This window comes from Cebus imitator, unplaced genomic scaffold (genome assembly GCF_001604975.1).
Source record: "Cebus imitator isolate Cc_AM_T3 unplaced genomic scaffold, Cebus_imitator-1.0 Scaffold3, whole genome shotgun sequence".
Classification (NCBI taxonomy): Eukaryota; Metazoa; Chordata; class Mammalia; order Primates; family Cebidae; genus Cebus; species Cebus imitator.
In genome coordinates, this window is record NW_016107318.1 from 4884171 (window position 1) to 4909884 (window position 25714).

At 37.5% G+C, this 25714-nt stretch overlaps 1 protein-coding gene and 1 pseudogene across 2 annotated transcripts in view; both read right to left on the minus strand.

Moving 5' to 3' along the window:
• LOC119471587 overlaps positions 1-9280 on the minus strand; it is a 53049-nt pseudogene extending 43769 nt beyond the window's left edge.
• The window catches only part of AK5 (adenylate kinase 5), a 295232-nt gene that overhangs the window by 206978 nt on the left and 62540 nt on the right, over positions 1-25714 (minus strand). For both annotated transcript variants that reach the window (XM_017531373.2, XM_037739572.1), the window contains exon 6: positions 20252-20443. In XM_017531373.2, coding sequence (XP_017386862.1) covers positions 20252-20443 — 192 coding nt within the window. The remainder of the gene's footprint in view (positions 1-20251; positions 20444-25714) is intronic.

Consider the following 25714-nt stretch of genomic DNA (forward strand, 5'->3'; position numbering starts at 1 on the left):
GAGGGTGAGTTGCAAACATTTTAAGTAAACTATCCTTTACTGTGATAACATAATGGCAGTAAAAAAAAAAAATCACAACAAACATTTATTTCCTAAGAGCCTGGTCCTGTTCTAAGCACCATATGTGTATTCCCTTATTCTTCCTATTGCCCCATTCTTCTCAACAACACTATGAGATGGATACCAATTAAGAATCCTTTTTTATAAGAAGGAATCTGAGGCATAGGAGTGTTAAGCCACCAACCCATGATGCCACAGCAGAGGAGGGTGATACAGCTTGTCTGTGTCCCCACCCAAATCTCACCTTGAATTGTAACTCCCACAATTCCCATGTGTCCTGGGAGGAACCTGGTAGGAGGTACTGAGTTATCGGGGCGGGCCTTTCTTGCTCTGTTCTCGTGATAGTAAATGAGTCTCATGAGATCTGATGGGTTGAAAAGTGGGAGTTTTCCTGCACAAGCTCTCTTTGCCTGCGGTCATCCACGTAAGAGGTGACTTGCTCCTCCTTGCCTTTCACCATTATTGTGAGGCCTCCTCACCTACGTGGAACTGTGAGTCCAATTAACCTCTATCTTTTGTAAGTTGCCCCGTCACAGTATGCCTTTAACAGCAATGTGAAAACAGACAAATACACCAGGCTCATGACACACACAATCTGGGTTAAGAGCCCAAACTTTGTATAAGTTGCTTTATACATATTATTTCACTTACTCTTGACAGTAACTGTCAAAGGTAAACTTTTCTGTCCATTCTAGAGATGGAGAAACTAAACAGTGCTTGTCAGGTCCTATGGGTAGGAAGTGATAGAAGCTGGATTTGAACCAGGTCACTTTGAGACCAAAGTTAGAGCTCCTTTCCGTATTACCACATTGCCTCTTAGGAAATACTTAAGAGCCAAAATGTCTGGTACGAACATTAAGTAGTAAAGGAATTCAGAAACCGAGGAGACTGGTAGAGGCTTGAGTAGTCAGGGGAAAGAGGTAAAATAAGAGTGACAGCAAAAGATACGATCAGAAAGATAGAACAGAAGAGCCAGAGCATCTCAAGTGAGCGGGAAAACTTGGACAGGAAAACTGGACAGGGAGCATTAGGAGGCCAAGTTAGAAGGGAGAGTTTGTGGTGGCTTGTGGGCTTGCATTGGTCTTTATTTTTCTGGCAATTTTCTTCTGGACTGTATTTTGTCACATTTTAATTATGGCCTCCTCCCTGTTGCCTGAGCATCCCTCCTATGAGCATGTTTCCCCCAAACTGTAGCTTCTAAAAGGCAGGGAGTTTATCTTGTTCATGTTTGATCCCTGGCCCGTATGGATAACACCTATTTGTTGAAGTTAGTTGAATTGCTGGTTTTGATCTATTCTAGGCTTTTCAACAAGGCTGCTTACATTCACAGATTAAAAGTCAGTCTCACTCTCTCAAATGTGTACTTTCCTCCAGCACTGAAGCATGCTCAATTCTGTCCTTCCCAAAAACAATACCAACGTAATACAAAACCAAAACAAACCAGCACACAAACCAAAAGCTCTTTCCTCTGTCCCTTCCATCCCCTTCTAACTGCTGTCTTTGTTGTCTTCTTTCCTTTGCCGTCAGATGTCTTGAGTTTTCTGCATCTGCTCATCCAACTCCATTTTCTGACCACCACCCCCCCACCACCCGCCCCCACCAACTTCTCTGCCTACTCCATCCTGGTTTCTGTCTCTTTCAATCCACCAAACAAGCAATAGATGATAAAACTCACAAACTTCCTGCCAGCTGTTGAAATGAACAGGCTTTTACTATTCTCATCTTGCTTGACTTCTCAGAGAAGCATCTTTGGACAGTTGAAACTTCTCTCCTTGGAACATTTTAAATTTAGTATCGATGATACCCAATTATCCTTTTCTCTCACATCTTTGACCACCTTCTCGTCCCCTCTCTGACTCTTCTCTGTCTATCAGCTCTAAGACGTTGCTTTGGTGCAGATGTTTTGTCTCTAGTCGATATTATTCAACTCTACTTGCCAATGGTAATGCATACTTAATTAATGAATGGGGAACAACCTAGTGCTTTGTATGGGCTGGCCCCTAATAAAATCCATTTCCCTCTCTTTGTGCTGACTGCTTCATTTGACCTCTTTCCTGTGTTATTCTTCATCTTCCTCTGAATATTGGTAATCTCTACTTGGTCCCTTACCAATCTATCTCTCAGCTCTAGCCAACTCAAGGTTTATCCTTTGGCCTATTAATTCAATTCCTGGCTCTGACAAAGTTGTTTAACTTTGGACAACTTCTGGTATTTTTAATTCCTGGTAGACTTCATGAAGGCAGGAAAAAACACTGCCATTGTATGTGGCAGCTGTTTGACATACTAGGAAATCAAATAAATAATATGAAGTAAAGCTAGTGAATTACATAGTGAGAGGGTTTACAAAAGTTCAAATAAGTTATGCATGCACTTTCCCTTATGGAAAATATTTCATTGGTTTCCTGTAGATATCATATTGCAATGTTTTATTTATTTGAGCTGAATTCTCCCATTCTCATTTATTTGAGCTGGCTGGCTTACTGTTATGTTTTACTTTCAAGTATATGCTGTTTTTAACCATTTTTATCCATTTTTCTCAGATTATCAGTAGTATACATATTAAAAATTTACAGAAATTTTTTTACAAAATGTTTACAGAATACATGTAAAAATTTGTAGAAAAGGATAAGAAAATATATAAAAATTATTCTAACTTCCAGGCATTACCAAACACATTACATATGGATTTTCCATACTAACATGTTAATCATGAAAAAATATCCCTTACTGGCTTGTGGCAAAAACAAATAGTTTTAATTTTTTCTGTAATATGAATTAATAGAATCTTAAGGGGCTCTCTATTTTATAATTCTTTTTTTCTTTTCCTTTTCTTCTTTTTTTTAAGTTCAAGATTTTTTTTCCCTCAGTACAAACACTGGTTTTAATTTAAACCAATCCTTATAAATAATCTAAATTTACAAAAATAGGCTATTTCTTTCCTCTTTTTTTTCAGGGGATAGGAAACTTACTATTCAACTGACAAATCACATTATTGTGGGTAAAATTATAATTTTCTCTGAGGTAAGAAAAAATAATTTTTTGAAGTATGAGTCATTTCAAATGGAAAGAGCCAAGGATAGAAGGAATTCACTATCAGAGAATCTTTTTAAATAATTAAGACAAAGTTCTACTTGTAGTCAAAAAGAGAGCTTAACCCTCTATTTTTTCCTTTAATGTTTTCATGTTTTAGCTTTACCTCTGGGATCATTCTGCAAACTCTTAGACCAAGAGTTGTCTTGGGTCTTTTCTAGATCCTCAGAGTGCTCTGCAGAGGCCTCTGCAGATGCTTAAGTAATGGGGACCTTTTGACTCCTCAAGACATGGAGATGAGAACAAATAATTTCATTTCTCTGCTCTATAAGTGACTTACAAAGGATTATCACGTGTTTTCTAATTTGAACCTCATGCCAACTCTGTGAAGTAGATACACTGGGTCATTACTACTAAGGCTTCTAGGGGTAAATAAATTGACAAATTGATGTCCTGTAAATATGCTTGTGAATAATTTTAAGTTAAAAAAATTTAAAAGCAGAACACAATATGATTTCAACCATCATGCTGTCAAAATAGCATAGAAAAACTGCATAGAAAAAGACTCAAAATATTAACAATGGTTATTTCTGGGCTATAGAATAATTGATGATTTTTACTTTCTTCTTGTATTCTTCTGCATTCTTCACCCTCAGCACCCATCCATACATGAGCACGTACTTGCTCTCTCTCTCTCTCTCTCTCTCTCTCTCTCTCACACACACACACACACACGCGCACGCACACACACACACACACACACACACACACACACACACACATCCCTGCATAAATATTACATGTTTTAACAAGGAAGCATAAGATTTTTACATAGAAAGAATTAAAAACAGAAGTAAACTGACTCCATTTTTCTCCTCTTGATAAAAACTTGAAAGCTGCTCATCCTTCAGGCAATCCTCCCGCTTGCCAATGTTGAAAAGTAAAATGATAGAAAATAACATGGTATGCAACTGCCAAGACAGATTTGTGGTTGACATTTCTTCTGAAAAATGTCATCATTAAAATAAGTAGCTGTTGGTGTTGTCTCCAGATTTAGACATTTTGAAAAGTAATGAGTAGCTTTCAGAACTGGATTTCAAGTTTCTTATGGAATCCATCACTTTGAATAGATATACCTTAGATATGACTGAGCATGCAATAGAAGAGAATTGATCACTGGGTACCTAATATGTACATGATGTTGTCCAGCACAGTGAAGTGCTCAATGAATGTAAGCTATTATTTGTCATTATTTAGCACATATTTTGAATAGATCATTACTGTTTTAAAGTATATGCTACTGTAGATTACACTAATAACTACAGATGTAATTTACTTCACCACCCATGTGATATCAGAGCTTTATATGTATTATCTATAATCCTTAATTAATCTTGCAAGTCAGTTATCTTTATTTGCATTTTACAGATGAAGACATTTCAGCTTAGAGAGGTTAAGAGCCTTACCAGGATTCAAACCCTGGTCTTTGTGACTTCAAAGTCAGCCCTTGGACCACCATACCAAGCTACATTTTGTTTAATGTAATATTTATCATTGAGTCCCTTGCAACATTTCACCAGCATAAGGTTTATTTGAATATAATAAAAATTGAGGAGGTTCATGAATGACATAGGCATGAACAAAATATGAAATTGGTAGTCCTAGTCAATGTCCTTGGTGTCTACTGAGACCATGCTGAAAGAGAGAGAAGGGAAAAAAATCAATAGAGAGTGGAAGCCAAATCAGAAGACAGAAGAGAGAAAAATCAACACAAGAGCTTATCAAATAGCTTCTGGGGGGCTTTTATAGCTGGTGACAGATTTGGCAACACTTCTTTGGACTGTAAGCTATGTTCACTTTTCTCAGTTCATCATTTTATAGGAGCAAGGGGAGCCACTTTCCTGAGATGTAAAAAATATCACTGGAATATGGGAATTTCTCTCTTGTCAGAAATCCAATACATTGAAAGACTCTGTATGTAAAAGTACATAGCACATATGGTGGCTATAGCACTAATAATACTTCTGAATGGTACCAAGGGCAGTATCATCAAAATAATAAGAGTATCTGTGTCTTGTCAGCGTTTTCGCTGTGCTAGGCACTGTGCTTGGATCTTTAATTACCTTTTCTCACTCAGTCCTCACAGCCTACTGAGGAGGCAGGCATTATGAGATGCCATTTTCAGATGGTAGAACTGAGGCCCTAAGAGTTTGAAAACGTGTGCAAGAGATCAAGAACTCATGAATGGCCTAGAACCATGATCTGTTTGCCCCTGACTTCTGAGTTTATAATCACCAGCCCTGTTTTTGTCCTTTGATAAACAAGAGTTGCTTTCATTTGTCTGGTCCTATTCATTTCTTCTAGGTTCTTCTCTTTATGTTTCCAAATCCAGGTTGTAATTAGGGTGTTTCAATCCATGTTTCACTCAACAAACATTTATTTAGCACTTGCTGTGTACCAGGCAGTGTTCTAGGAGATTGTGATATAATAGTAAAGAATTCAGTCAAAATACTTTCTCTTACAGAGTTTTGTTTAGTGATACTACACATTATTTCTAAAATTTTCATTATTTGAGGAATTTTAATTTACTATATGGGAGTATAGAACCAAAAAATGTCAAAATTTGATGTTCACTTTAAGATTCATACTTTGAACCAAGAGATCTAAGTCTTAAAATGAAAATAAAGCATGTTTATATCAATTTAAAGACTAGAAACCTATGATCAACTGCAGAGAAGATTTGAATAATGGTTTCCAAGTGGAAACATTTTTTCTGGCTTTGTTTCCGCTCTTTATTCCCCTACATATATTAACTATATATATTAAGTTTATATATGTGTGTGTGTGTGTGTATACATATGTGTGTGTGTGTGTGTACTTAATGAGGGTCATTATAAAATTCACAACCCAATAATAGTCTATTCATTTGGTAAATATATATTGAAGGTGAACTTATGGGCTCCAAGCCAGGGGCTAGAAATAAAATATTGACAATGACAGTAGAATTATAAAAGGAAAGCAGACAGTGGAATTATAAAGACAGAGTTATAGTAGAAAGATGGTAGAATCATAAAGAAGTAGAGTTATAAAATAACATAATTGCCATGAATGAACTCAAAATGGGGTGTTATGGGATCTCAGAGTGGCAGCATCTGTCCCCATCAGGTGGCTTCCCTGATGGGGACAGATGCAGCATGGTAAGGTTGATCAGGACTGCAGGGAGAGGAAAAAGTCCTTAGTTGCAGAAAGCGCCATTTTGGACAACTACAAGTAACAGAGGAAAATTTGAGATGACTGAAATTTCCTATGTTTCTTCTCTTCCCTTACAATTCTAAAGCAGGGCTATCATTTCACAAAATATGAAGTGGAGCAGTACAACTGTGGAACTACCTATCCATGGGATTTTAGAAAATGCACTACTTGATATTTTTAATATCAAATTTCATTAAGAATTCAGATTGAACTGATGAAATGAGCCAGCAATCAGAAGTGCACTGCAGTCATCCAGCAACTGCTCATTGAGCCAAAAGGATTTCACCTAAGGCTTTACAAAATCTTCAGAGACAGACAGGGTTTAGTTGAAAATTACTGCTGCATTACACATTCAGTTGTAAGAGACCACATCATCCTTTTGGACTTCTGCCAGAATTAATTTGTCATTAACATATGAACTCTAAATAAAACTTTGGTTAGAAAAAAAACCTAAAAATAAACATTAACAAGTATATATCAAGTGATTGGGATGTCTGTATTCAGATTTTTAAGTATAAGTTTGATAATAGGGGAAAAATCATATCTTACAATGTGCAGCATTATTTATCTTTTGAAATTAAACTTTCAGGTAAGACACATGATTTTTTTTTTTACAAAAAAAAATCTATTATTTCTATTTTTCCTCCTTGATCCTGAACTTGACAGCAATTGTAGAAATTGTTTGAAGCAACACTCTGTGGTATTTTCTGAGAAATCTCTCATGGTTGCTGACACCTTCAAATAACCTGTGAATTGGCAATAGTTAGAGACGAGACCACAGTGGAAAGTATGAACTTTTGAAAGCTCAAACTTGAAGCATTACTGAAAAGCTATTTATTCAATCCCAGTGAATGAAGTCTCAACAAGTTCCTGTTCACTCGCAACTTATTAGAATGAACAGATGTAGTCCAACTCATTAATATATGCATTAATTTAACAAATACTTTAAAGCACCTACTAAAATCTGGCACTGTGCTGGCTACACAGTCCCTACTATGTTGACTACTGAAGAGAATAGCCTGCATCACATTACAACTTACACACATTCAAGCTTCCTTCCCACAGGCATCCTTTTAAATTCAGACTTGGCTTTCTTACTGCATATAGGAGCTCTTAAAGCCAAAAATCAACATTTTCCTAAATCTTTGAGTACCCTACATTAGCTAGAAATCTCAGAATAATTGCCTAAAAAGAAATTGATGAATAAATGTATTCTGTAGATTATTTTATACTGAGCTAAATTAAATTCCTCAGTGGGGGTGTCGGAGGTGGGAGAGAGCAACAAGAAATTAGAACGGTTTAGATAAAATTTATTTTGTTCCCCACTCCTTCCCTGGCTGTTTAGCCCTTGATTCTGCCTTTTCATCCACTTGCTCCAATTTCCAATCCTGAACTTGGTAATGGCTGTAACTCCACTTAGAAATTTCAGATGCCTCATTTCTTCTTTGAATGCATGGAGTAATCTCTGCTCCACAGACTTTCAAGTTCATCCAGTCCCACTGGAGTTATCATGGAAAGGCAGGTGCAGTTTACTCCATCTTGCAGCCCTTTGTACATCCTTCCTCCTATCACTACAATGGTCAGATGCAATGAGGCCACTCACTGGACTTCTTTCCTCTCCTTTCTCCATGGGCTCCTTCAGAGAAGGGGCGTATCTATGCATCTGCCTGTGTCCCACCTGCCAGGTTGGGTTAAACTAGATGGAAGCATCCTGGGGTCGTGCCTGGGGAAGGGCCCTCCAGAGGCCAGCTGAGTAGGAGGCAAAAAGAAGATGAGGGAAGCCCATTATAGCAAGGAAGACAACAGCAGTTGAATCTGAGGAGTGAAGCAGGGCAGACTGGGATCAATGAGTAATAGACGAAAGGTGGAGTGGGTGAGGCAAGAGTCAGACTGCATAGTTCAGGGTTTATCTGAGAAAACACAGCAAGTCCCTGTCTTTACCTGAAATGAGATAATCTAAATAGAAACACCTGACACACATAAGGCACAAAATAATTTTTTTTTTTTTTTTTTTTTTTGCACAGAGTCTTGCTCTGCCACCCAGGCTGGCGTACAGTGTTGTGATATTGGCTCACTGCAACCTCCACCTCCCAGGTTCAAGCCATTCTCCTACCTCAGCCTCCGAAGTAGCTGGGATTACAAGCATGGGCCACCATGCCTGGCTAATTTTTATATTTTTAGTAAAGACAGGATTTCACCATATTGGCCAGGCTGGTCTTGAACTCCTGACAGCAGGTGATCTGCCCACCTTGGCCTCCCAAAGTACTGAGATTACAGGCTTGAGCCACCGTGCCCAGCCGGCACTAAATAATTTTCATACCTACATTACAGAGGTGAGTGATTAAAATAGTTAAAAATTTGTAACCAGTTGGTGTCACACTTGATATAGTATGTTAGTTCTTCACATCTCCTAAAAATAAATTGCTTATTCTTTAAAAAGACTAGTTAAACATGTAAAGGTAAATTAAAATAGAGACCAGACTTGAAGAATCTCTGAGCAGAAAAAGCCAATTAGTCTCTCATAAGTGATCTGAACTTTGCTTGATTTGCAAACATAAACAAAACTTGTGCTATTTCTTATAAATCCCCATATTAAAGAAAAAAATGAGACTTAAGAACAACCAATCAGAAGCTGCCAAATAACATATAACTAAGAACCTTCCAGCAGGATAGATCAAATAAGGCAATTGTATAATGGTAACCAATTAAATATTTTCTTTTCTTTACTTCCTTCTGTGTTTGCCCTAGAAAACCCTTCCCCTCGTGTTCTCTTGTTGGATCCCCTGAATCATTCCCACTTGGAGTTGCTCAATTTATCACTAGCTGTCTATACAAATAAATTCTTACAAATTTTTTCAAACTGTGCCTCAGTTTACCTTTTAACAGGTATCATTGCTTCTCCATCAGCAAAAACCTGCAGGTTCACATTAACAGTCATTGTCAATACATTTTCTGGCTGTTTTGAGAGAGGGGTTTAACTCTTCTTTGGATATAAGTTCTGGTTCAATTCCCTGTCATTACGGAGGGATCCTATAAAATAGAACCTATTTCAAACCTCAGCTCCCTTGTTTACTGGCATTAGGATTCATGGCATGTCCCTGACCCTCTCTGGGCCTCTGTTTCTTTCACACATTTTAAAAGACTGTTGGAAGAATTAGATACAAAGTAAACAAAGAGTCTGGTATATTAAAAGTGCTTACTGAAAAGTAGCTAATATTATTAAGCACTTTTAAAATATTCTAACCATTTTTTGGTAGAATTACTTGCAAATGTATTTTACCATATCTTTTCAAACAGAAGAAAGGATTATTTTTAACTTTTTAGTGGTATTGTAGGTTGGCTCACTGATTTATTCTAGCTCCTTTCGCCTTTATCTTCCTTTATATCAGAGGCTGTAAAACTAAAAACTCCATTTTGCAGCTTCCCCTGAAGGTGGGGGAAACACATGCTCCAGTTCCAACCAATGAAACACAGGTGCCACTCAATGAGGGAGGGAGAGAGGATTTATGGGAAAGCTTTTGCTTTCCTAAGGAAAGCCAATAGCTGTGGCCTCCCAGCCCTTTACTATCTCACCTGTTTTCTGTGTGGAAAGTAGATTTGATGACTAGAGCAGTGGTAGTCATTTTGTCACTATGAGAAAGCATTAAAGATGGTGGAACAGAAAGACAGAAGGGGCCTGGGTCCTTGATGACACCATCTAGTCATTGTATCACCCCTAGATCATCTATCTCTGAATGTATTTGTACACAAACCAAATAAACCTGTTTACTTAAGCCATAACTATTTATTTAGAGACAGGGTTTTGCTCTGTTGCCCAGGCTGGAGTACAGTGCTGTGATCATGGCTCACTACAACGATAACCTCCACCTCCTGGGCTCAAGTGATCCTCCCACCTCAGCTTCCTAAGTAGCTGGGACTACAGGTGTGCGCCAACCACCGTGCCCAACTAATTTTTTGTATTTTTGGTAGAGATAGAGTTTCACCATGTTGCCCATGTTGGTCTTCAATTCTTGGGCTAAGCAATCCACCCATCTCAGCCTCCCAAAGCGTTGGGATTACAGACATGAGCCACTGCACCCGGCTCAGCTATTCTTTCATTGTAATGAAACAAACCTTTTATTTTTGGTGAAGACTGATTATTGCACAGTGCTTTAAGGGAATTATGTCCTCACTGCTATAAGATGTGCAGGGCTGTCTGCCATGAAAATAAATGGTTCCATATATACCTATAATGATTGAATTCATTAATTTCTTTACTCAATGAATTAGTTTGAAACAGTAATTAGTGGAAAGAAACACTGGTGATTGAACTGTCTCTACTCACCCTTTGTTGGATTTTAATGTCACCTGATAATGCTTTAGCTTATCAGAGTCCTGATTACTTTCCCTTTCCCTCCCTAACTCCTTGCCTTTCAGCCTTGCCATGAACACTATCCAAAGGGTAAACCAAAATGGTTAAATTGGCAAAATTTATTTTACACCTCAGATGCAGGTGGTTTTTGAGTGCTACTTTTCCTCAGAGCACTTTTTCAGTTGCCCCCATGTTTGCCATCCATGCCAGATGGCTGTAGATCTACCCTGCTGAGAAGTAAAACCTTGTGTCACTTAGTCACTATCCCAGTCCAGGCCCTTCATGTCCCTTCCAGATGCTTCCTCCATTCACTGTTTCACAGACAGTTACCAGCTTAATATTTCTAACTGTGTCACTCCCATGCTCCAAGCCTTTTAATCTGGCCCTTGCCAACAGAAAAAAACTTGCTCCTTAGCCTAGCACTTCAGCGCCTTGCTCAGTTTGATGACAGCACCTCTGTCCCCTGGTTTCTAATTCTCACTACTACTCTGTTCGACACTCATACCCTGTGTCTGCTTATCGTGCCCTTCTTTCCTATTTCTGGGTTCCAACTCTTCCCCGCCTCTGAAGGGCCAATGTTTCCAGGAGAGCCATTCCTAATCTTTCCAGGAAGAAGTCCCTCCCTGCCCTTTATTCTTCCTGGCTTATTATATTACTTCTGTGTGGCAGCACATAGCCCTTCCCCAGCTGAGTTCAAGTTATTTATGTTTCTATCATCTGTGTGCCTGCACCACAAACTCCATGCAGATAGGATCTGGGTCCACATCATCTTTGTATTCCCTGCAGCGTCTGCAGTGGTACCTTGGATGTGGGACAATGTCATGATCTGTCATATCAACAGATAGCTGTTGAATGAAAGGAGGATCACTGCTGCCTGATGAAAAGGGTGCCATGCATACATAGGTCCTCAAAATGGTTTGAATGAATGACTATAAAAGGACTAGCATAATGGGGAAAAGGAACTGTAAGACCTAAGGTAGACAAGCACAGTGCTTTGCCTGTCCCAGAACTGAAGACTTGGTTTTACGTTTGATTTATAGCACTGAGCAAGATGGAGATAGTAAGGAGGAGATAGTAGTATAGATAAACAAAAATATAAGGCCAAACAATTGGCCATTTGTAGTATAGTGTCTTTTCTTCTAATGTGTGCTTAATGAATTATCTTAATTATTTTACATCTATCTATTACCTAGTAAAAATTACTTTAAAAATTTCTCTACATAATGTATCAATATAATTAATGTTCTCATTTATTCTTTTCTAAAAAACAGAAAAGAAGAGATTGCAGCTGCACAGAGATGCTTGTCAAATGACAAGTGCCGGGAGAAAGTGTTTTAATGAAGGGACAACAGAAACAGCCTTTGGGGCCAGCAGTGTGATGTGGGCTGATGATCCTGGGTAGGCTACACTTTCATATGCTTTCATTTTTCTCATTTACAATGTGGAGATAATAATAGTATCTGCCCCAACAAGATTTGGTGGGAAATGAGTTATCAGATGCGAAACATTTTTTGTTTGTTTTTTAGTTATTTTTTTTAATGTTTATTTTAGTTTGGCCTTAAACATAAAAAAAATTTCGTCTAAGAACACTACCAAAAATACTATTTTCTTACTCATGTTCCCAGTAAGTCTTAATATAATCTTTTAAAGTAAATGAAGACCTAACTCTGAAGTCCAAAATATTTGTTGATATTATTGTCAACATTATTGTTCTGATCACAGAATGTCTCCTGGAGAGTCAACCAGCCAAAAATGTGTGTGTGTGTGTGTGTGTGTGTGTGTGTGTGTGTGTGTGTGTGTGTGCGCGCGCGCGCATGCACGTGTGTATACATATAGAACCTGCAGGGTTGAAACAGAAGTTTATGGGAAGTTGTTAGTATGACATGACATTCAGCAACCAACTATTTAGTAATTTGTTTTCTTTTGCTTTAAAAAAATTAAAAAGACAAGTTATTGTTGAAGCCAGTCCCCTAGAAGTAGCACAGACCTTAACTAAAGTATCTGTAGATAGACCTGTCAATAACAGTTCTTGGAATCAGAATTTTCTTAATGTGAATCTCCAAATGTCTTCACTTGAATTATCTCAATTTTTTTCTACATTATTTGTTTTGTAGTTATCATATGAGAGCCTTGCTTTATACTTAAGATGGTTACAAAGCTGTTCACGGGGCTCTTTGGACTCTTGTTTTATGAGTGTCTGTAATAATAAAATCAACAGAAAAATATTTTACATTCTGTTGGGGAAGGAAGTTGTTCATTTTTAAAGTTCTTCCTTATTTTTCCTGTTGATACCTGTGTAAAACATCACAATAAAATACTGCATTTTTGGTGTAAGAGCTCTTCTCATCAGATGCTGACAGTAGGATTGCCATATAATCAGCGGCAGTTTCCAACTTCAAGAGAGATGCATTCGCTGAGTCATTTGGCTTGCTTTCTGTCTACGGAGCGTGAAGATGACTCGAAGTGGGGAGCTTTGGGTATGGAAAGGTTGTGAGTCAGGGTGTTGCTTATGAGAGACAGAATGCCAGAATGAGCTATAAACGTGGTATCTGCTTGTTCTTCCTGTTGTTTTGATGCTGTTCAGGAACCAGCATCATTTGCTCACCAGGACTGTGGATGATATATTTTGCTATATGCCGGTTGCCATTTTGTGAACAAATGGCTTTATCTTTGTGCTTTTATTTTCCTTTCTATCCAAAAGATCAGAAAGAGAAACTGCGATCATGGCATTTTAGGTTTAAGAGCCCACAATAATGACAGTTTACGAAAGCAGATTTACTTTTCAATTTAGTTCTGGATATTTTAAAACCAAAATTACAAATAGGTATGTAAACAGGTAAATTAAGTGCACAGCACTGAGTAATCCACAGAGATGGCAAGCTTCTTAGGGAAGCAACAGGACTTTTCTGAGGGTGGCACCATCTTGGCAGCTCTATACACAGTAGGATTTGATAAGCCCTTGTTCCCCAGAGGATGTGATTCCTTTTAAGCTGTTCTTTATTACAGTCAAAAATGGATATGGTATTTCTCATGTTACTTCAGGGCTCTCATTGAGGTTCTACCAGCATCAGATTTTGTGCCAGAAGGCACTATCTACTTAATTTAAAAACACTCTGCAACTGGGAAGGAATTTAGAGGACTATATATCCAGGCGAATACTGACATCATTGTCACCTAAGTAAATGTCTTCCAGAATACTTCCATGGCCTTTCCTATTTATTAACCTTTAAAAACTCTTCATTGACTATTTTCTTAGCTACTAAATTCGCCAAATAGGAATTAGTGGGAGCTCCTGGTTACATGACAACGGATGCTTAAACAGGATATAAGTGATGATCCTTAAAGGATATACAGCTTCAGTATGTCACACATTACAGACTCATCAACCTCTTGCCTATTGAGAAGCAATAAAAGAATTTTCTTCCTAGTGAGTTTAGGAGAATGGGTTTGTTTGGGCAAGTTGTTATCGAAGGGTTGTTTGCTTTCCTTATGTTTAGGTGGGCTACTGACAAAGGTTTAGGCTGTCTGGATTTCTTTTCTCCTGGCTGGGTGTGGTGGCTCATGCCTATAATCCCAGCACTTTGGGAGGCCGAAGCGGGTAGAGTGCTTTAGGTAAGGAGTTCAAGACCAGCCTGGGCAACAAAGTGAGACCCTGTCTCTACAAAGCTCACAAAAAATTAGGTGGGCATGGTGACATACACCTGTAGTTCCAGGAGGCAGATGTGGGAGGATGGCTTTAACCTGGGAGGCAGAGGTTGCAGCGAGCTCAGGTCATGCTACTGCACTTCAGCCTGGGTGACAGGGCCAGACCCTATATCAACAAAAATTTCTTTTCTCCTTCAGGTTATTTTTCTTTCCATTTCCACCACTTGTGCAGTGATGCTAAGTGAAGTTGGTGATAATTAACCAGTGGCCATATAGTGAGAGTTTAGGGATAAATGTACTATTATACTTTAAATGTTAGTGTTGGTTCCTTGGAAATGTGAAGTCAGTTAACAAATAATTATTCAGCAGTTCTCTCTAAATTAACTTTTACTATTCCTCCTTATTTTTCCTTTGGGTGGGAGTGTCTGATGGGATGGGAATTACAGTGGACCCTTCATGACATGGGTTTGAAGTGTGTGGTCCACTTTGGTCTACCTCTGCCACCCTGAGATAGAAACGCCAACCCCTCTTCTCCTCCTCCTCTCAGTCTACTCGGTGTGAAGATCACGAGTGAAGAACTTTATGATGATCCATTTCCACTTAATGAATAATAAATAGATTTTCTCTTCCTTATGACTTTCTTAATAATATTTTCTTTTCTCTATCTTACTTTACAGTAAGAACGAGTATATAATATGTATAATATACGAAATATGTGTTAATCAGCCGTTTATGTTATTGGTAAGGCTCTGGTTAACAGCAGTAGTAGTAGCTATTAGTAGTAGTTCTGTTTGGGGGGAATCAAAGTTATACATGGATTTTCAGTTGCGTGGGGGGCTGGTACCCCAAACCTTGTGTTATTCAAGGGTCAACTGTGCATAATTTCAGTGGTAAATTTGAAATGTATAATGAGGGGATTCTCGAATTCGAAGGAAGTGATACGGGGCAAATGAAGCAACTGTGGCGTGAATGGGGTTATCTGGGACTCGGGACAATGTCTGGTGAATAAACAACGGTGTGGTTTGACAGGACTGTGCTCTTTATGTCAGTCATTTCCCAGCACTGATGCTGGTTTGTGAAGAGTGTTTCCTAATCCACAGCAAATTGAGAAAAATAAGGCAAGCGTTGTGAGTCTTTTCTAATGCCCTCACTTTGTAAAATTAAAAAGCCTACTTCGTCTTACCCCTACTTAAAAAATATTTTTTTCTGGCCTGGTAAGTACTAACATTAGGGAATCATTGGTCTATACAGCCTTGCTAAACGGCAGGGTAGCCCTCCCCACATTCCTCAGCCACTTCCCAGGAAACCTGGTATTGACGAACAAGAAGTAATCCTGATTTTAACATTTTTTCAGCCTCTGCCTTTCCCAGCTGAAGAGAGTTAGTTGGTAAATCTGGGTATGAATTAGTAGGCCTCTTCATACATCCTATGACCACAACCTCTGATTTCAAGTTATACTCCTACAAAAAGTCCAGAAGGAAAACGACCATTTGTTTACTTCTCAGTCTAAAGCTAAATGTGGACTTTATCTGATTATTACCAGTATTCAGCAGCATTTGTTCAATGTATACAAGTGTACATTCATTTCCCTGGTGAATTCCATGTTTTTCTGGCTGAACAGAACATCTAACGGCACAAAATTTTGAACGCATTTTGGAAAAATAACATATATATATTGCATCTGGCCATATTATTTTGCAAAATTTAAGATCCTTTTCTTTAAAAATAAACAAAACTGCATATATTTTTTAAAAGAGTTCATCAAACTTACAAAAACTTGTCTTAATTAATTCTGTTTCTTAAAAAGGGTTCCTGAGGGGGATGAGGGATAAAACACCACACATTGGGTACACATTGGTAAGGCTCTGGTTGACAGTAGGCTGTTAGTAGTAGTTCTGTGTGGGGAGAGTCAAAGTTATACATGGATTTTCAATCCACTGCTTGGGTGATGGGCACACCATAATCTCAGAAATCACCACTGAAGAACTAAATCATGTACAAAAAAATATAAATTAAAAAAGAAAGAAAAAGGTGTTCAAACTTGGTGAGAATGATGAAAACAAAGACTAGTTAAAAAAGCTTTAAAATATAGATTAAAAATTATCATGAAACATTCCATTGGAACTTTAAAAATCTAGAAAAAGGAAATTATTATTCAAGAATTACACAGTTTCAAGTCCAAGTGTTTCATAATGTCAAGAGGTCAAGGCACACAGCTTACACAGCAATACTAAAAGTAGCCTTCCTAGATCCTGCAATACCTAAACAAACTCCAAGAAAAATCTGACAAACTTGGGGAACTCACAGCATCCTAATCTGTAATCACAAGCATAAAGCAGTAAAAGATGTATTGAGAAATTATATCCAACCTCATGGTAAGTTTAAAACGACGTATAAATACGCCTGAGAAAATTCTATGAAGACGTCTCTAATATACTAGCCTTATGATTTCATATTATTTTCATTGATACTTGCACACATGACTGCATATGGACATGTATAATAAAAGAATGAAAATGAAGATGCTCATGTAATGGGAACCATTTTAGTAAGATACAGTATTCAAGCAACAGCATGTTTTTCTTGGCTAATCTGATTAGTTTTTCTCTTCAGTCAAACTGGGCTTGTTCTCTAGTCAAATCTGCCAACAGATACAGTCAATGAAGTAAAAAAGAAAAAAGAGTGGAACACGTCTGTTACTATTCAGGCACAGGCATTATATAGTTTGATTGCACAGATAATATAGAAGCTAAAGAAGACACTGAGTCAATTTTATAACTGATTAACAGACACTTTAAAATAAAAATGTGAATTATGTATAAAGTTTTTACAACCTAAACTGTTCATTTTGGATTTCTTTAATAACCTATGTATTGGAGAAAAGGCAACACAGTTCCCTCAGAGAGCACAGAATTGCTAGTGGTTACTGTAGGATCTAAAAGATGAGCATTCTTTGGGGAAGGAAGAGAGACAAAGAAATACAAAAATTGTAAAATAGTATCAACTATGACATTTAACCTTAGAACATTCTAGACACCATTCTAAGCTCTTGACATCCATTTAATTCTCACAATCGCATCGAGGTAGGATTATGATTATACCTGTTTTCAGGTAAGGCATATAAGTAGCAGAGCAGGTAACTAACCTACAGGAAGTCACACAGGTGACTGTGTGGTGTAGCTGGAATCTGAATCAGGCTATGTGGCTGCACGGAGCATCTTAAAACAGGATTTCTGCATTACCATCATCTACCCTGTTACACATTCTCTCATTTCACCCACACAACAATATTATGAGGCAGGTAATACTGTCTCCAATTTACAGATAGAGAGACCAAGTCCTAGAGGCTAGTACCTTGTGGGGCATCATGAAATTATTAAATGGCAATGGAACTGAGATTCCAAGGGATAGGATTCAGACACCAAAGCTCCATGGAAGAGGAGAACCAACATGAAGTTTCTCAACTGGACTAAAGAGGGACATGGTCTCTGTGGCCCTCAAGAACCTTGTGCAGAGATAAGTGATTCACGCTACTGGAGTGTGGGGACAGAGTCTGCTCTAGTCACTATAGGAATTCCAATCCCTAAAACAGTGCATGACATATGTGAGGACACCCTGCACATTTTCACACTCAATAATTCATCACAATTATCACATATAATAACTCAACAGTCATCACACTTAATAACTGATTGTTTAATATCTCTTTCTCCACACCCTGCAAGCTCTGTTCATTTCCTGGAGCTTACTATGTAGTGAGCAGGTACTGCTCTATCTAGGTGCCTGCAATATGTCAGTGTCAAAATAAAGATCCTTACCCTTTATTTAGTTCTGCACTGCTAGCCCCTGGCAGAGTATCCTGGTTTTCAGTAAATATTTACTGAATGAGTAAATGAATGAATTCGGAAGAGCAGGTAGAAGAAAAGGAAAAAAAAAAAACTACAGAGAAAAGGAAATATTTGAGTTTGATCTATTAACCCCCAGATTTTTATTAAAATCTTACCATGCTTATGATTACTATAGATGATCATGTTTATTATTTAACTCATTTTTAAAAGCAGAAGTATCACCAAATATATTTTAATTCCAGCAGTAAACTATGATCCAGGTTCTTAAAAGAGGACACATGTTTTGCTTCTTTGTCAGACCATTTTTTCAAATTATATTCCCCAGAGCTCAGCCTGTGTTTGTGTTCATTGCTTTCCAAAAAGTGACTTGACTAGGCAAGTTTTCTCCCAGTAATTAGAAGCACTTATCTTAAAGTTCATTTGGTTTTAGCAGTGAGGTTACAGGCTGTCATCTACATTGTTATTGACTCTCTCAATTAGAGGCAATGGCATTTCACCTCAATGCAGAATATTAGTAAATTAACAATCTCCGCTCTGCATTCATTTGAGAAATCTGCTCTGCTTGCAGATGACGACTGTGACAAGCAGGGAGTAATCAGAGACACTCTGGTAACACCTTTATGCCTTGCAAACATCAATTAAAAGTGGCCCTGCACCTTACAGTCAGGGTTTGCTTTGTAGAGCAAATTTCTTTTTGTATGACACAATGTGGAAGTTACTGTTGTTAACTGGTGAGAAAAGCAAACAACAGCCCCAACAAAACACAGCCACAGAAGCAATCACACTGAGTTTCCCAAATCTTTCCAATTCCTCAATGCCTGCTTTAGATTAAAATACAAACCCTGGCATTGTGAACAACTTCCAGATCAGATTGACAACTCTCCAACACAACAACTTTGACTCAAAGAGCAAATCACAGTAAACATTTCTTTATGGACCTAAAAAGATTGCAAAGTAATTATTTTTCAAATGTCATGTCTGTCTCTTTCAGGCCTAAGGGCATCCTAGTCTAATGAAGAGAGTTTTAACCCAGGAATTGCTAAGATCACAGGAGCTCTCTGGATGGGCTTCAGCTGATTTACCTAAAATTTGTGGGAAAAAAAAAACATCTTTATGGGCGTTTTATTGCAATGGGCATGCATCACTTTGATCAGATTCTCTATAGAGGTTTGTAACCCAACTAGACAAGACTCTTTGATCTGCTGGCCAGGGCCCACAGCTTGAGAGGAGGATTCTGCCAAGGTCGGCCACCATCCAGCCGTCAAGGAGCTGCTGTGGTTTTAGTGTTCTCTTGCATAAAGTGCTTTCTTCAGATGACCTATTAGCCTCTTTGTCTCCTCTGCACTTTAATACTGGAATCTGATGTTGTGACAATCATAAATTTAGCTGAACCTTCACCTCTAATGTTCTAGATTCTAAAAACTGGATAACCTAATGATTCAGTGTCATCTTTCATCGACACATTAAATATCATTAGCCATAAAACAAACTAAAAATTTAGGAAAACATTAATATTTGCATTGCATCAAAGGAGCAGAAGGGTGACTACTTCCCATTTTCATATATTATCACTTTTTTTTTTAATTAATTAATTTATTTATCTTATTGCATTTTAGGTTTTCGTCAAACCCTTAGGAAACTTTTTTTGTGAAGTCAGAATCTCATTTCTTTATGCAGTACATTATGATAAACAATGCTTAGCTTAAAATTTAAATCTATTATAACTCCACATCACATCAACTGTGTGCTTATAATTTTATCAATTTTGTTAGGATTCCAAAGACAGACAGAAGAGTGGAGAGACTGGACAAGTATTTCTTACCATCACCCAGACAGTTATTTTAAAACACTTTTCTACTTGAGCACTACAGAATTCTGGCCAAGGTTAAAATTTATCTTCTTTCATAAAAATCAATTAAATTAAAATGAAAATTATTTTCCATTGGTTCTGTACCCCCAAAAAACCACTTTTTAGGGTAAAGAGGGTTTCTAAATGAGAACATGGGCTAGTGAGATATCTGAAAGAGCGTTCTTGTACTGGACTTGTAAAATTGAGCTAACTTACTGTCATGATGAGCCCCTTTTCCTGGAAGTATTTAACCAGTGGAGCAGCATTCTGCTTGAAGTTCATTAGTCTCCTTTGGGTAGCTTTCACATTGTCGTCTGGTCGGCCCTGCTGTTCTGCACGCTTCAGTAATCTTTCTTTGAGCCTCTGATTAGCACAAGCCAGGAATACCACCAAGTCAGGGGTACAGATCTGTGGAGAGCATGGACAAATAGGCATTCAACATACCAACCAATGCAGTGGCATCCATTTTCTTTTGTTCTGTGAAGGCTGCCATAGAGTTGGCCCTCTGTTTTTGTCACTGAATTTCCAGGGCTGCTGCTGTCCCCAATGCCAGGAGCAGCCATTCCTACTGTAGTTCATGTAAATGGCGTTCCCCAACTCACATGGCCATATGCAGCAGCCCCACACTTTCCATATATGCTCAAATAAGTTTCCAAGGTGAGTAAATAACAGTCTCAGCCAAACTTTGCTAAAATATTGTATATGCAACTTGATTATAGAGTGGAGGGACTACTGGGCCCCAGATGTTCTCTACAGCAAACTAGTACTACTGCTATGATTACTATGGGATGTCATTTAAAAATTATCTACTATATGCCAGGCCCAATGCTATTCCCTTAAGATATTGCTCAGTTTTACAACAATCTGCAAGGTAAAGGTTATCTCCATTTTATGGATGAACAAATCGGGTCTCTGAGAAATTAAGTACTTGTCTGAGATCACATGGTCAGTAAAGTAAAAGTTAATATTTGAACCTAAGTCTGTCTGGTCTAAGGCCTCTGTTTCTTTCACTATCACAAAGCACCAAATGGCCCAAAGGTCTTCATATATTTCAGAAAATACCAAGGAGTGGCATGAAAAGAACCTATGAAGTAAAAAGTTTCTGTGTAACTAAATTAGAACTAGCATCGCATTTAAAACATAACATGACTACACGAAGTGAATGGAGTTTATTACTGAGTGTGGGACAAGGCAAAAAGGCAGTTTGCATAGTGGTTTGAAGCAGTAATCTCCAAAGTGTTTTACCGCATCTTCACATTAGTAAATGTTTTAAGCATATACCCCAATAATCACATACTTATTAATTTACAAATTATGCATGTACATATGATATGCATATATTACTATACTAGTATAGAATGCACATTGTAAAATATATATAAAAATACAATTTTTAAAGGATGAGATTCTATCATTGTAATTTTAACATTTTTTTCCCATATCATAGTGGTTTGCTTTGTGCACTCTGGAGACCACTAGTTAAAATATGGACTTTGGAAGCTGGGAGACATAGATTCCTGTTTTTGCCCCAGGACTTACCAGCTGAATGACAGGTACATAATTTAACCTTGCTAAATCTCTATGTCCTCATCTGTCAGTAGAGATAAACGAACCTACCTCCCTGAAGATTTATGAAGATTAAACAATATAAAATATACAACATGTATGTTCCATGGCAGGTGCTCAATACATTTTAGCCACCTTTACTATCTCTCAGTTTTCATGATTCTTTGTTGTCCTGGTTCTCCTTTAACTTCTTGTTTTTTATTTTATTGTTTTGTCCTCTCCTCACATTTGTTCCTCCTCAAATTCCTGAAGTAGGGGTATTTTCCAAGGCTTAGATCACACTCTTTTCCCTCTCCAGATTCTCACTCTTTTAGTGCCCTTCTACTGTTTTGGTTTCAGCCACTACCTTTTGCTGATAGAGCTCAAATCCACATTGTCAGCACTGACTTTCAATAGTATCCCAGTTCTATATTTTCGAATGTCTATGTGACAGCTCTATTTATATCTGAAGGTAACCTGTGACTCAGCAAGGCCAAAAATTAATCTTAGCACCTTTCCACCTAAATAAAATCTCATCTTATTTCTTTTTATTGTAGCAATACTCCTTTCCTAAATCTCTCAGCTAGAAGACTTAGTATCAGTTCTAACCTTTACTCATCAAAACTTCTATCTATCCAAGCTATCACTGTTGCCTATTGATTTTGTCTTTAAAACATTGTTCAGATGGCTGGGTGCATTGGCTCATGCCTGTAATCCCAGCACTTTGGGAGGCCGAGGCAGGCAGATCACAAGGTCAGGAGTTCGAGACCACCCTGGCCAATATGGTGAAACCCTGTCTCTACTAAAAATACAAAATTAGCCCGGCGTGGTGGCAGACGCCTGTAATCCTAGCTACTTGGGAGGCTGAGGCAGGAGAATAGCTTGAACCCAGGAGGCGGAGGTTGCGGAGAGCTGAGATTGTGCCACTGCACTCCAGCCTGGGTGACAGAGAGAGGCTCTGTCTCAAAACAAACAAACAAACAAACAAACAAGCAAACAAAAAACATTGTTCAGACATTTATTCTCCCAATTCTCATTGACACCGTGTAAGCACAGGCATATGCTAGGAAGGGCGATTAGGAGCATGGATTGTAGAATCAGACAATCCTGAGTTTGAATCTAGAATCTGCCTTCTATTAGTTGTTTTTCCTTGTGCAAATTGTTCAATCCCTGAACTTCAGTTTTCTCCACCGTAAAGTTGGGAATAAACTCTCAACTCATAAGTTAGTATTTCCCAATTTTTAAAAAACTGGCAAATCATTTTTGAGAAATCTTAAAAAATTAGAAAATCACTTGTAATTTTTGTGTGATATATGATAAAGACATTACCTGAAGTTAAAGCTCTTAGTTTTTAAATCAAATATTATGTTAAAAAATTCATAGTTAACATAATTATCAGTAACATCCAGCTTCACCCACTATAATAAAAGACGTATTTTAAAATTTACTTTAGAAAGACTTTTTTTTGACAAAGAAAATGATATATTGTGCTTGCTTTGGTGATAATGCATAGTAAAGCATAAGAAAAAACTTCTAACTTAGTATTAAATGCAGATTTAAAACTTCCTGCATTTTTAAATGTGGCATTTTGCATGAAAACGTTTTACTTTAATATATTCTGTGTTTGTTTAGTCTGTAATGTAAGTGCTTCTCTTTCGCTGACACAATAAGGCCATGGATAGCCTTCTACATGTGTGTTTACTACAGTGATTACAATCACCATATTTTGTCTTTTACTACAGGTGTTGGCTTTTGATATATTAGAGACAGCTTCAAATGTATGTGATTTTTTTTTTTTTTTTTTTTTTTTTTTTTTTTTTTTTTTTTTTGAGATGGAGTTTCGCTCTTGTTACCCAGGCTGGAGCGCAATGGTGTGATCTCGGCTCACCGCAACCTCCACCTCCTGGGTTCAGGCAATTCTCCTGCCTCAGCCTCCTGAGTAGCTGGGATTACAGGCACGTGCCACCATGCCCAGCTAATTTTTTGTAGTTTTAGTAGAGACGGGGTTTCACCATGTTGACCAGGATGGTCTCGATCTCTTGACCTCGTGAACCACCCGCCTCGGCCTCCCAAAGTGCTGGGATTACAGGCTTGAGCCACTGCGCCTGGCCCATGTATGTGATTTTTTAATACTTGAATAAAATTGCACTTTGTTTATGTATGTTTTTAGTTAGACTTTTTCCAAGGAGTTTCAGATTTATAAAAAAATTGAGTGGAATATATAAGATTTTTGATCAATAAATGCAACGTCAGGTCTAAAAAAGACGACCTTGAAATGAATCTGCTAAGCTACTGAATGTTGTAACTGTGATAAATAATGTGCTGTCTTTCTTTGGTATAAATTAATACCATATGACTAGTTCAGTGGAAACCTTACAGGCCAGAAGAGAGTAGTATGACATCTTTAAAGCGCTGAAGGAAAAAAATACTTTTACCCTGAAATAGCATATCCAGTGAAAATATCCTTCAAACATAAAGGAAAAATAAAGACTTTTCCAGACAAATAAAAGCTGAGGGATTTCATCAACACCAGATCTGTCCTACAAGAAATGCTAAAGGGAGTACTTCAGCCAGAAACAAAAGGTAGTTAATGAGCAATGAGAAATCACCTGATGGTACAAAACTCACTGGCAATAGTAAAAAAACCACAGAATATTACAACACTGTAGCTGTGGTGTATAAGCTACTCTTACCAGTCTAAAGACTAAATGATGCGCCAGTCAATAATAATAACTACAGCAACTTTACAAGACATAAAATATAAATAAAAACAAGAAAAAGTTTGAAAATGAGAGGATGAAGTTAAAGCATAGAATTTTTATTAGTTGTCTTTTTGCTTGCTTGTTTATGCAACAGGGTTGTTATCAGATTAAAATGTAAGTTATAAGATAGTATTTGCAAGCCTCATGGTAACTTCAAACCAAAAACGTAGAATGGATATGCAAGTAAATAAAAAGCATGAATGGGATTGGTGCCCTTCTAAGAGAGAAACCAGCATTAAAATGAGCTCACTTTACATCCATACATTATGGCCTCATATTCTCCAATGGTGCTCCATTTTGAAGGGAAAATATATTTAAACTGTTTATGTTTTCCCCAAACTTTAGTAGCAGACATCATTCTATTTTAAAAGATGTGAAGATCCTAGAAAGTTTTTAAGAAATGCGCTGTGAAATGTTGAGAAGTATCAGCAAACAAAATAGTGGTTATAAGATCCTTGACATCCTTTTACATAGTATATGTTCTCAAAAAATATGTGCTGATTGAATGAGTGAATAAATAAGTTAGAAAGAAAAACTGAGGCATCACTTGTATCTACACGGAAGTAAACTTTCAAATTGTTGATATTGTTTCTCCTGCATAATCAACAAGCTTAGTCGTTTTTTCTTCTGTCATTACACAGACAACTCAATCTTCCACTGTTCATTTTTAAAGCCTTTACTTGAATGACTGTTCTGTTAAAAAGAACCTGTGACTGCCTTTGTATGAGCAAAGACATATTCATTGTGTCAAACTGTAAAGTGAGCTCATTTTAATGCTCCTTATTCTTAACTGTCAGTACTCTTGACTGCCCTATTCCCTCTGAAGAGGGTCTAGACTCCATAATTCAGATCAGCTACACTGTCAGAAACCAGAAAGCAAAGTACTAAAGAAAAAAGAAGATCACAGTTGAAACAAAAACTGGAATAACAGAAAGTAAGAGATGGAAAAAATTTGGAGGTTATCTAACTCAAATTAATGCCAAACCTATAATCATCTCCGCAATCTTTTGAAAAATAATTTTAAATCTTGAACATTTAAACTCCAGTGTTCTGTCTGAGCAGTTTCTTGCAATGGTACTTACTACTTAGGCAACAGCCCCTTTCATTACTTTATGACTCTAATAACTGAGAAATTATTTCCCATACTGAGCTAAAATTTGCTTTCCTATTTTACATACAGGGAAATGTAAAATAAATTACTTCTTTTACCCATTAAACATTTATTGAACATATATGCTATTATCATAGAGGTTAGACTAAATCAGTTTATAAAAGGAAAAAAGACAGACAATTGGACTTCACTGTCATTTAACACGGAGATAATTTCTGGGAAGAGCTTTCAACAGACCACAGGGTTAGGGGACAAAAACTG